The 13,123-nt window shown below is 44.2% G+C and overlaps 1 protein-coding gene across 1 annotated transcript in view; it reads right to left on the bottom strand.

Moving 5' to 3' along the window:
- Positions 1–13,123, bottom strand: part of wdr18 (WD repeat domain 18) — a 43,491-nt gene that overhangs the window by 27,840 nt on the left and 2,528 nt on the right. Inside the window, exon 4 of the mRNA XM_030784079.1 lies at positions 9,020–9,161. Within this exon, the coding sequence (XP_030639939.1) occupies positions 9,020–9,161 (142 nt within the window). The remainder of the gene's footprint in view (positions 1–9,019; positions 9,162–13,123) is intronic.

Below are 13,123 nucleotides of genomic sequence, written 5' to 3'. Positions count from 1 at the left end.
ACCAGCACACCTAGTGGGGCCAGTCTTCAAACAGGACAACCATAGGAAGTGAGTGAAGAGAAGAACTGGTCACCGCTTGACACGCCTGAGGACAAAGCAGTGGCATGTGGAGAGGACGCTGCCCATGTGCTGGGCTATAAATCAGTTGGCTGCCAGAGAGCCACCCATATCAGTGACCCACAGTTTAAATGCATTTCACACAAGTTGGATGGCACTCATCCACAAACGCCATTTTATTTCAGTGGAACAGTTTGGCTACATGATGGTAATTTATGTAGCCATTTTAAATTGCGTTTATATAAAGAGATGTGTTTAAATGCACACACACACACACACAAACAGCAATCAAACTGTAAAAACACTGCATGAAAACATGCCCTGAGTTTTCTGTGCTTGAGACAAGTGTATCAATGAATTAAACAGTGATGAATGTAAAATTAATACAACAGGGACGAGGTTCAAAGGGAATGTGAGACCTAGTGCAGGTGTCTGCCATGTCTCTCTCGTCAGGAGAAATGAAAGCGTTAATGTATGAAGACTGAGCTGCAGGTGTCTGCCATGTCTCTCTCGTCAGGAGAAATGAAAGCGTTAATGTATGAAGACTGAGCTGCTTTGCCTCTCCTGTCTTACACACAAACACAGTGCATACAGTTGCAGCTCTGCCTGTGTGTCTGGAATAAGCATGAACTACACTGGACTGAAGTGGGACACAGATTCCGTCTGAAGTACGGAAAGACAAACACCTCTCCCACTGTGTTTGGCAGCTGCAGCCTGGTTCTACTCTGCTGTCTCAGCACAATGAGAGTATAATGGAGGAAACAATGCCTTTACAATAAGACACTCAGGGTGACAGAAAAATACATGGCTTTTGGTTCAGATTCACAACTGCAGCAGCTCTGAGTTTGTTGAGTTTCAGTGTTCAGAAAAATCAAGACTAGTTCAGTAAACATCTATTCAGCAACCCTGTTCATCCAGATCTGCTCCACAATCCCCAATTTATCAGGACACAAGCTCAAAGGTCAAATTCATTAAGACTATGGGTGTGCAGAGGGCTTTCTCACATCCAATTACTGCACCCAAAAAAGCATCAACAAGCAACAGTACGTTTGCAATGTTGTGCCTATTCTAGTCAATGGTTCACCATGAACACTAGGCTGAATAGGCCTACTAATATCACTTTGCTATATCCTTAATCTTATTTGAGAATCTGAACCCAATTAAATGATTTTTATTCTGAGAAAACTCTGTGTATAGCTCAGCACTCTGAACACTGAACCTTGAAATTATTCAAAATAACTCTTCATTAGCCTTAACATATAGCTTAGTAAATAATAGCATCAATGTGGCAAGTACAGAAACACTTTCTGAATTATTATCCTACATAACTAAGCACTTGGATCATCACGTTCAGTAAACTAGGAAATGATTCATCAGGTATTCAGGGAACAGAAATGCAAATGTCTACGTTCATTACAACAGATAAATTCAAACAGTACAGAATTAATCTATTGTATAGTAAAATGGTCCTTATATGCTACAAAGGCATATTTTCTGCACACATACATGCAACAACCTCTAAAATACACACAGAACTTACAAACTAGTGATAGACAGTGACCACAATCTCACTAGCTTCAATACCACAATGATACAACCTTACACATATATTAATTTTATACTCGAAGAGGCACACTTAACCAAAAGTTATCTAAGTCATGTTCCAGTGCAGCTACTTACACTAACAGTTGTGAGGGAAAGGAGAAAATGGAGGAGAGGGAGAGGGAGACCAGGCATGATCGAGCAGGGAGGGTCACTGACAATGAGACTTTGAATCAGAAGTAGAAATGGGTTTTGCATCGTTGATCGTGGATTTTCTAAAGCGATGAGACTGGGCAAATACTTCATAGGGACGAGTCAAGGACACATCCTCAAAATCTCTAGAATATGTACTTTGACTGACTGAATCACTGACTGTATTACTGACCGACTGAATCACTGACTGTATTGTGGACCGACTGAATCACTGACTGACTGACTATCGCTGACTGTGTTACTGAATCACTGACTGTATTACTGACTGACTGCATCACTGACTGTATTGTGGACCGACTGAATCACTGACTGACTGACTATCGCTGACTGTGTTACTGACTCACTGACTGTATTACAGACTGACTGCATCACTGACTGCGTTACCGACTGACTGCACTACTGACTGACTGATGGGAAGTCTTGACGTGAAATCTTTACGGTTTGGGAGTGGGGGTGCTGCTATCCCTTTGAGTTGTCTCTGCCCTCAAGGAGCAGACACTCTGAAGTTTGGATAGGCCTACTGTTACTTTGAACTCAGTTTAGATATTTTAAATAATTTTCTAACTGAAAAACCATCTAATAATCCAAGCCTAATCTTTTGTGTCATACCACACTTTTTAGAGACAAAAAATATGGTAACTCTTGCATTTTGAATTAGTTTTGAAGATGGTAAAAGGTACTTAACCAGCCCTCCTTTCATTACAAAGCAATGTAAAACATGTATGGTTACTGGGTTTGTTTTATGTTAATGTGAAATAACTTCATAATGACAATAATCTTTTATCGTTTACTGTCTGCACAAGAGTGGAGGAATGTACAGTCTAACCATGGAGCTGCCTGAGTTGGGTTCACCACACGGTGCTGCCTGAGTTGGGTTCACCACACGGTTCTTTCCTCTGAGGCGATCTGGCCGTAGTGGTCATTTTCTGCTCACAGTTTATGGTCAAATAATGTGGTCAGTGCTATGATCACTCGCCCAGCACAGTCTCTCCTCCAATCGCTGCCCAACAGGACACAGATTGTGAGGGTATGATTCCCTTTAAGATAAGATCATTTTTTATTAGTCCCACGACAGGGAAATTTGCGGTGTTGCAGCAGCGTAAGGGGATATTGCAATAGGAAGATGATCAAAAAAAGCAAAATATAATTAAAAAAAAGGCCGTTCCCTCGATGTTCACTGCTGTGGGGGAGAGGGTTTGCACCTTCAGAAGTCCACTACCAGATCTTTGGTTTTCCCTGCATTGATCTGGAGACGGTTTTGCTGGCACCAGTCCACAAAGCTCTGGGTCAGTTCTCTGTACTCCCTGTCGCCCCATCAGTGATGAGGCTGATGAGTGCAGAGTCATCAGAGAACTTTTGCCGGTGACAGTTATCTGAGCTATGTGTGAAGTCTACAGCATAGAGGGTGAGGAGGGAGGGAACCAGAACAGTTCCCTGCAGGGCTCCCGTGTTGCAAACAACCCTGTCGGACACACAGTCCCTCATCTTCACATACTGTGGTCAATTGGCAGTCCAAACTTCATGCTGTGAGGTGCTGGTCCACCCCTGTGTGCTCCAGCTTCTCCCTCAGGAGTGTAGGCTGTATGGTGTTGAAGGCTCGGAAGAAATCACAAAACATGATTCTCACAATGCTCTCAGCTTTTTCCAGGTGAGAAAGGGACCTATGTAGGAGGTCGATGATAGGGTCCTCCACCCAAATGCCAGGTTGACAGGCAAACTGTAGTGGGTCCACTGATGGGCTCACCAGGGGACGGAGTTGGACAAGGATCAGCCTCTCAAGGGTCTTTATAAGGTGCGATGTAAGAGCCACTGGCCTGTAGCGGTTCAGGTTCTTGGCACTAGTACCACATAGCATGTTTTCCACAGCTGTGGCACTCTCCCCAGCTTCAGGCTCAGGTTGAAAATGTAAATGAAAACTGGACAGGAAATGCAGTGGATGTGCATGGTGGCTGTGAGCTGGATGTTGTGAGAAGAGGGGTGGAGGTGGGGGTGGGGCAGTCTACGATGGGGGCTGCAGCCGGGAGGACTGGACAGGGGGAGGGGCAGATGACTGATCAAATCAACTGAAGGAAAGGTTCAGATCATTCACCTACTTTTGTTCCCCCACGGGCTGGTAGTCGCGTTTGTTGTAACCAGAGATGGTTTTTAGCCCCTCCAGACTCCGCTGCCGTTGTTTTGCTTCCATCTTCCTCCTGCAGCTGTTTTTTCCCCTCCCTGATCCTCCTCCTCAGCTCCTTCTGCACATTCTTCAACTCCTCCCTGTTCCCAGATCTAAAGGCCCTCTGATTTTCTTTAAGGAGAGCCTTTGTGTCAGAAGTAATCCAAGCTTTGTTGTTTGAACAACAACACCGTACAATCCTAGCACTCTCCACACAGAAATTGATATAGTCCACTATACAGTGTGTGAGACTGTCAATGTCCCCCCCATAAGTGTCATAGAATATTTCCCACATAATTGAATCAAAACAGTCCTTCAGGGCCTCATCAGTCCATTTTTTCACTATGCAAGTAACAGCTGGCTGCCTGTGCGAGAAGTTTGTACACAGGCATGAGGTGCACCAGGTTGTGATCAGATCTTCCCAGGGGAGGGAGGGGTGATGAGTTATATGCCTTCCTGGTGTTGGCATAAAATACATCCAGTATTTTACTGACTCTGGTGCGGAATGTAACATATCGGTTAAAGTTGCCAGAGATAAGAAGAAGGGCACATGGGTGCTGTGTCTGCAGCCTGCTTGTGACTGCTTGGATGACATCACAGGCCACCTCAGCGTTAGCAGAGAGGGGAGTACACGCCACCATCACGACAACAGTGAGAGCGAGAATTCCCTCGGTAGATAGAATGGCCTCATGCTAACAGCCAACAGCTCAATGTCCTTACTGCAGAGTTGTTCTTTAATAGTAATGTGCTCAGCGTTACACCATTTATCATTGACAAATACTGCCAGTCCTCTTCCCCTCCTCTTCCCGCTCTCCTTTGTCCTGTCCACGCGCAACATCTGAAAACCCTTCAACACAGTGTTCACTTCAGGAGTTTGGTTAGCCATGTCTCCATAAATAGCATGGTGCTACACTCCTACCCCTTTTCCACTGCCACGGTGCCGATGCCGAATCGAGCACCAGGGCCGCGCTTTTCCACTGACAAAATACTGGTGCCGGTGCCAAAAGCTGGCACCGGCACGGCACCACAGAATTGCTGGTCCTAAAAGTTGGAACCGCTGACGTCAGAGGCTATGCAAATAAAAACCACACGAGAACCAATCAGTTCGGCGTTTGATGTGTTTGCTACGTGACGTTCTCTAGAGAGGCGGGAGTAACAAAAAAGTGTGACGGTAGGCTAAAGGCTATATGTAGCATGAAAATATGTATACGATTAAAAAATGTATGGACAAAAATTTGTATCTACATCAACACGGGCTTTTGTTTACATGTTACATGAACGTAGTTGGACCCAGAATGGTAGAAAAAACACTCACTCTCTCGGCTCTGGCTGGTGCAAATAGACCACTGCAGACCATCATTTGAACACTCTTTTAAACTTTTGTGCTAGGTGACAGGCTTACTATTTTCATGAATTTCGCCCCAGAGCGAAAAGTTTTTGGGCAAAATTCGTTTCGCTGTGTGGAGGCCTAGCATAAAGGTAAAAAGCAAGCGAATGCGTTCTCTCCGACATTATTTTCTCCCCACGGAATTTACCCAAACTTTCGCTACATAGCATTCGGTTCCCAAACCTGTGGAAATGCGGTCCAGTTCTCAAAAGGCACCAAGGCAGCACTGGCTCCGCACCGGCACGGGCACCAGCACCGTCCTAGTGGAAAAGCGCTATGCCTGTATTCCCTCTGGTGCTGGGTCAGCGCTGCTAACTCGTCCATCTAAAGGCTGATTTATACCTCTGCGTAGGCTCTACGCAAAGTCGTATGCCGTTGTGAGCATTTATACTTCTGCGTCGCTCTGTAATGACACCTTCAAAACGCTAGTTTGCGGTGCGATTTCGATGCCATTGTGTTGATTTCCTCGTGCATTACAAATGATGGAGTAATGTTAGACTAAAAGTCGGAATTCAGTTCTTGCACAGCAATATCTGTAAAACAAGTTGTGCGCTCAGAAGAAGGACCAGTTTCTAAACTTTGGGGGTCAAACAAACGGAGCTCTCAAAATAACGAGGGTTCAGTTCGCCATTTTGCCGAAAATTTTCAGTCGCGACTGAAACTGAGTGGATCATGTTGGAGTAGGAGCTAATAAATGTTGAACAACAGTTACTTTTATTGAAATGACTGCAACACAGAAAAAAGAGAAGACATAGGAGGATATGGTGTGTATGATCATTGAACCAATTGAGCAGAAGGAGGGTGAACCTACCAAACAGACCAATCACAGGTCTGCTTCAACGCGCATCGCAGCGACGCGTAGTTACATTTCTAGGGAGGTGCACGTCAGGCTACGGCATAGGGTACGGCATAGGGTACGGCATAGGGTACGGCGTGGGCTACGTGGCTATGCAGAGCTTACGCCATACCTACGGTGTAGATTCGACGCAGAAGTATAAATTGGGCTTTACTGGGGAGAGATATCGGGTCCCTCCAAGGGTAGTACCACCATGTTACGGAGCGCTATCAGCTGATCCCTGGAGTAAACAACAGGGCAATGGCTGCACGCAGGATCCACAGACACAATGACTCAGGGGGGGACAGTCCTGGTTTCAGGGGGGACAGTCCTGGTTTCAGGGGGAGTGCTGTGAGGCATCATGAGGACAGAGCAGTGGTGTTGTATATTGTGATAACACTGTGAGTCAGTGACTCTTAACAAGGTAACACAGTACTCAGCCCTACATGACCTTCACATTCACACACATGCACTTTTACACTAGCATCTGTACACGATCTTTGCACATCTATACTCACCTTTCACATTCACAAGAATGCACCTACCCAAAGTCTTAACACTTATGCCTACATACGGTCTTCACACACACACACACACACACACACACACACACACACACACAAGCTTATATAGTGTTTTTACACTCACACATCCACAGTCTTCACACTCACATCTCTACAGTCTTCACACACACACACACACACACACATTAGCTTATATAGTGTTTTTACACTCACACATCCACAGTCTTCACACTCACATCTCTACAGTCTTCACACACACACACATTAGCTTATATAGTGTTTTTACACTCACACATTCACAGTCGTCACACACACCATCTTTATAGTCTTTACCCTCACATATCTATAAGCTACAGTCTTTACTCTGTCACACACACACACACACACACACACACAGACACAGACACACCTATATAGTCTTTACTGCCTATACATTCTCACATCCTAGACCCTGACTTGAATTCTCTCTCTCTCCTCAACCACACACAAGCCTTTATACTCTCTGAGGACAAATCTAAAGCACCGTGGGAACCGTGCCTGTGTGAGTGTTTAAATGATAGCATAAGTGTCTCGCACTGCACTTTGTCTAAATCTCAGTGCAACAGTGAAAGCTGAACTGATGTCTCTCCCATCCACTCATTGCATTCTAACGTTACTGTGCAGCTCCCAACACCACGGCACTCTGGGTTGGCCGAGAGGAACTGGGAGGGTCAAGGCACATTTCCACCCCTGAGGTTAAAAAGGTCAAGACAACCTGACACTGGCCCCTTTCTAGGGTCAGTAGGATCAATAGCTGTACAGATAGATGTGACAGCACTAATGAAAGGGAATTCTTCTTCAAATTGCTCCTGCTGAAATGAGGCAGACAGTACGAGATCCATCTAAAGAGTAGGACCAGCCCTGAACTACTCTGCATAACCACACAGTGTGACGACTGATAATGATTTATTTCACAATGCCATGTAACCACCTGAGATTCCAAACATCATCTGATAAGACACCTTCATTCAGCAACACATCAGATTGTACTTTAAAGGAAAATGAGTTTAGACCCTTTAAACAGAGGAGACTGCCACCCCTGGACAAACCTCATACACAGAGTCACCCCTGGACAAACCTCATAATCAGATTACAATATTCACAGTCATCAAAATGTTAAAGACAAAAAAATGTATTCTTTTCTTTCTTTCTTTTTTTTTTTTTTAAAGAGTGAAACGTTCTACTAAATGTTCCTCTGAAACATAAGGAGACAGTCATGGGTAGTAATCACCACATTACAGAAGAGTTACTCTCTCTACACACTCAAATCGACTGTAAGCAGCCAGCACATCGATACTTTCAATACTCCCCACACCAGAACCCTACCCCTACCCCTACCCCCTACCCCCTACCCCTTACCCCTACCCCTTACCCCTAGCCCCTTGGATTGTTAAAACAGAGCTAAATGTTCCTCTGAAACATAAGGAGACAGTCATGGGTAGTAATCACCACATTACAGAAGAGTTACTCTCTCTACACACTCAAATCGACTGTAAGCAGCCAGCACATCGATACTTTCAATACTCCCCACACCAGAACCCTACCCCTACCCCTACCCCCTACCCCCTACCCCCTACCCCTTACCCCTACCCCTTACCCCTAGCCCCTTGGATTGTTAAAACAGAGCCCTCAGTCTCTCTCCTTCTGCTCTCTCTCACTCAGCGTCACACACAGCTCAACATCATTCTCTCTCTCTCACACCAGAGGTTCAGAGAATACAATCTTTTTAAAAGAATGTTCAGGTATGGCAACAATTGTTTGTTTTTTACCCCAAGATCTGATGAAGACATTGTCCGACATATCCGGGACAGACACGGTTTTGGACAGGTGATTTAGAGATTAGCACCCCCCTCTCTACCAGCAAAGCTGCACCATGTTCATATTTAAAAAACACACTGTCATAGAGCCACGTTTTCAAACACTAGTTCTTCCACATGCCTTACAACACGTTCAGACAAAAGTCATCATTTTATTATTGGCCAATACACAATGCTTAAAATGCCATGAGTTAATCTTATCACAAAGCTAGAGAAGCTGATCACTGCATTCACAATGTTTGTAAAGCACAGCATGATCCGCTTGTTAAATAACACTTTTTTAATAAACAATTGGTTAATTAAAAAAAAATAAATCAAAACTTCACACCTGGTGCTGGGAGCAGTTCTCTGGAGCCGATATCACGGATCTCCTTCCAACTAAATTTCATATGTCAGGATTTTCAGTGACACACAACAAATTCTGTTCACAAAAACCTGAACACTCACCTTAACAGTCTGGTCAAGAGACGCAGTGGCGACCCGGGCCTGTGGTCCCATCAGCCCACAGTGGATGTCAGTGATGGGGAGAGAGTGACGTGACAGCACATGACGAGGTTCTGACACACGGGACGAGTCCAGCTGGACAACACTACAGAGAGAGATGTCAGAACGTTAAAACAACGTTATGACAACCATAATCATCACTTACACCCTCAACAAAATTCCAATGAAACATGACCGATTGCCAAACACTTAAACACAAAAAGACCGTACCTCAACATTATACACACACACACACACACACAAACACACACACTCTCTAACCCCAAACATTTAAACACAAAAAGACCATACCTCAACATTACACACACACACACACACTCTAACCCCAAACCTTAACATAAATCAGTCACGACACAGGCTGGTCAAGCTTCAGTGGCAATGTGTGTGATGCATGACTATTAGTATTATCATTCAACGTGTATGAATTATTGAGCCATGTATGTTCACTGACAGCTAGTCATGACTGACAGGTTATGTTAGTGTATATTTTGCTGACTGAAGGCCTTCTAAAAGGCTCTGTTATTGACTGATCTTTTGTCTTGTTGAGGCATTGAAATACTCATTACAAAGTCATGTTTCATTACTGGAATGTTTATCCACCAGCCACTTGATTCTGATAATAAAAGTTTCCATATTTTAAACTATAGTGAACATTTTGATTTCTTCATATCCTGAAGAGAACACCTTAAAATATTAAATAAAATACAGTCATGTGTCACTCAACAACGGGGATGCGTTCCAAGAAATGAGTCATTAGGCGATTTCATCGATGTGCGAACATCATAGAGTATACTTCTACAAACCCCTATGGTACAGCCTACTGCACACCGAGGCTATACGGTACAGCCTACTGCACACCTAGGCTATACGGTACAGCCTACTGCACACCGAGGCTATACGGTACAGCCTACTGCACACCGAGGCTATACGGTACAGCCTACTGCACACCTAGGCTATACGGTACAGCCTACTGCACACCTAGGCTATACGGTACAGCCTACTGCACACCGAGGCTATACGGTACAGCCTACTGCACACCTAGGCTATACGGTACAGCCTACTGCACACCGAGGCTATACGGTACAGCCTACTGCACACCTAGGCTATACGGTACAGCCTACTGCACACCTAGGCTATACGGTACAGCCTACTGCTCCTAGGCTACAAACCTACATTGTTTTCTTTTCTAAGTACACTCTAAAGTAACAATAAAAAGTACAGTATTGTACAATGATAAACCAGTAACTTATTTGTTTATTATCATTAGCAAGTATTATATACTGTGCATAACTGTATGTGCTATACTTTTATGTGACTGGAAGGGCAGCAGGTTTGTTTACACCAGCATCACCACAAACACGTGAGCAATGTGTTGCCCTATGACATTACGACGGCTTCGACGTCACTAGGCGATAGGAATTTTTCAGCCCCACTACAATCTTACGGGACCATCATTGTATATGCGGTTCGTCGTTGACCGCGACATCGCTATGTGGCACACGGCTGTATTGTTAAACGTACCCTGCACGCCGAGTGAAGTGTGATCAGTCTCACAAAGTGGCAGGTCTAAATGAACACATCACTCAGACAGTGGATTCTACTCAGTTCCTAGGACCAAAAGGCCCCATTTCAGAGAGGAGGAGGGAATGGCTGCTGTTTGGTAGTAGCAGCGTCAGTTTGAAGTGACTGAAGGTCAAAGGTCAGATGGAACTGATTCTGAGAGGCCGGCAGACAACTGTGTTCAGCGTGACCTTTGATGGGAATTTGACAAAAGCAAAGGAGAGCACTGATGGATGTCAGACCAGTCAGGGACATTTCTGCTGACTTTAACCCTGACCCCTGACAGGACATTGGCGTTGCCCTGTGGGTACGAGCAGGAATTCATTTTCAGTCCAATAAGTGGAAATTGGGAAGTTTCCTTGACCTGGATGCATTTCTTAAGTGTGATTTAAGTATTAGTGACGCATAACTGAAAGATAAAAAACAGCTGATCCAAAGCAGAGAAAATGATTTTTTAATAAAATCAGAGACACAACAGACTAGAAATAATTTTGGATTTTATACCAAAACAAACCTTCTGGTTTTGTTATGTTAAAAAGCAAATAATTTGGGGGAATGAGTTTATAAGGTTTGTATAAGGATAGCAACTCAGTGGAACAGAAGTGTTAAGCCCCTTTCACACATAAGACCCAGAACATTTTCTGGATTAAATTCCACAGAGGAAGGGTGTGACAGTAGCGTACCCAGCAAAAGACATTTTGTTTTGAACAAAATGGCATGAAACAGTTCTTATCGAGTGTCTGCTCCATTCAGAACACAGAGAAACATCATCACAAACGTTATCCTCTTATCTGGCAATGATACCACTCTGTTCACACTGGACCAGAACAGGAACTTTTCTGAGACAGTTACTAAATCTCATGTCAGAAATGTTCCGGATCTACTTTTCCAAAATTTCAGATATGGCTTGCATCCACACATGACAACATTCCTGGAAAATTGTCGGAATAATTACAGATAAAACTGCATGTGTGAAAGGGATTATTTGGTCTGTGGAGGCTATCATAGGACCAGTGATATAGTCTCCAGAGAGCAGCATAGGACCGGTGATGTAATCTGTACAGACTGGTCTGGGGGGGGTGAATTAATCTGTACAGACTGGTCTAGGGGTGGTAATGTAATCTGTACAGACTGGTCTAGGGGTAGTGATGTAATCTGTACAGACTGGTCTAGGGGTGGTGATGTAATCTGTACAGACTGGTCTAGGGGTGGTAATGTAATCTGTACAGACTGGTCTGGGGGTAGTGATGTAATCTGTACAGACTGGTCTAGGGGTAGTGATGTAATCTGTACAGACTGGTCTAGGGGTGGTGATGTAATCTGTACAGACTGGTCTGGGGGGGTGAATTAATCTGTACAGACTGGTCTAGGGGTGGTAATGTAATCTGTACAGACTGGTCTGGGGGTAGTGATGTAATCTGTACAGACTGGTCTAGGGGTAGTGATGTAATCTGTACAGACTGGTCTAGGGGTGGTGATGTAATCTGTACAGACTGGTCTAGGGGTAGTGATGTGTATTCCAGTATATTGTTCATTCTTCTCAGGTCTGTCATGTACCTCATTCTTCATTCGTGAAGCAACACTGCATCCAGGATTGTCCCTTACCCGGGAAGGTCACTGAAACCTCAGGGGCACAACAGTGCACATACAATTATCCTCACAACACAACAGTCACAAAGCTCTTAACTTATACATTTTACAAATACGATTTGACAAACATATTTGTATCTGAAATCACTGACATACTGCTCACACTTTTCTTAGAAATGAAACCATAAGGAAAAAGGGAAGAATTTTTGAAATTCTCCAATTAACAAACAAACTAGGCCTATCTGTTTAGTTTCTGGCCAGAACCATTCATGTATTTGTCAATGTGTGATGTCATTTAGCACATGGAATTTGACACCCAAGCAAATATGGGGAGAGAAGAGTCCTCCTGCATTTTTAACAGCCCTGTCAGGCAGCAAAACCCTGGAGTTTCACCCACACTTCCCTAATCTGGACCCATTCTGTTAAGAACGGTGGACTACGTCAGCTCAAAGCCTCAGAAACAGTAGGAGTGCGTTACTCCTGCGACGCTCACACACTAGAACATTGCCAGCCATTCACATCACAACGCTGCTGAAAGGGAACCTGCAGTGTCAGCAAGGGACTCATCCTCTTAGACATCAAAGGTGCCTCAGGCTTAGGGATAATGCAATCATTTCTGATGAAGCCACAGAGCAAATTATGGTTTAACTAAGCAGGCTAGGCACTCAAGGCCCTATGAACTTTCAGGACCAGTGAAATAAACATTCTGCCAGAGCTGTCAGCTCCAAGACTGTAAACCACTCAGACTTCCTTCAGGCTGAAGACTATAGGAGCACTGTACAACAGCAGAAATATCATTTCACAAACAGCCAACACAGCACATAGTTTCAACTGTCTAATACACAGCCTAGTGTTCACACACTACACATCTGAAAACAATTCAACAGGAAGAAAACA

This window comes from Chanos chanos, chromosome 9 (genome assembly GCF_902362185.1).
Source record: "Chanos chanos chromosome 9, fChaCha1.1, whole genome shotgun sequence".
NCBI classification, from domain to species: domain Eukaryota; kingdom Metazoa; phylum Chordata; class Actinopteri; order Gonorynchiformes; family Chanidae; genus Chanos; species Chanos chanos.
The sequence above is the reverse complement of the archived record's forward strand: the minus strand, read 5'-3'. Positions and strand labels throughout refer to the sequence as shown.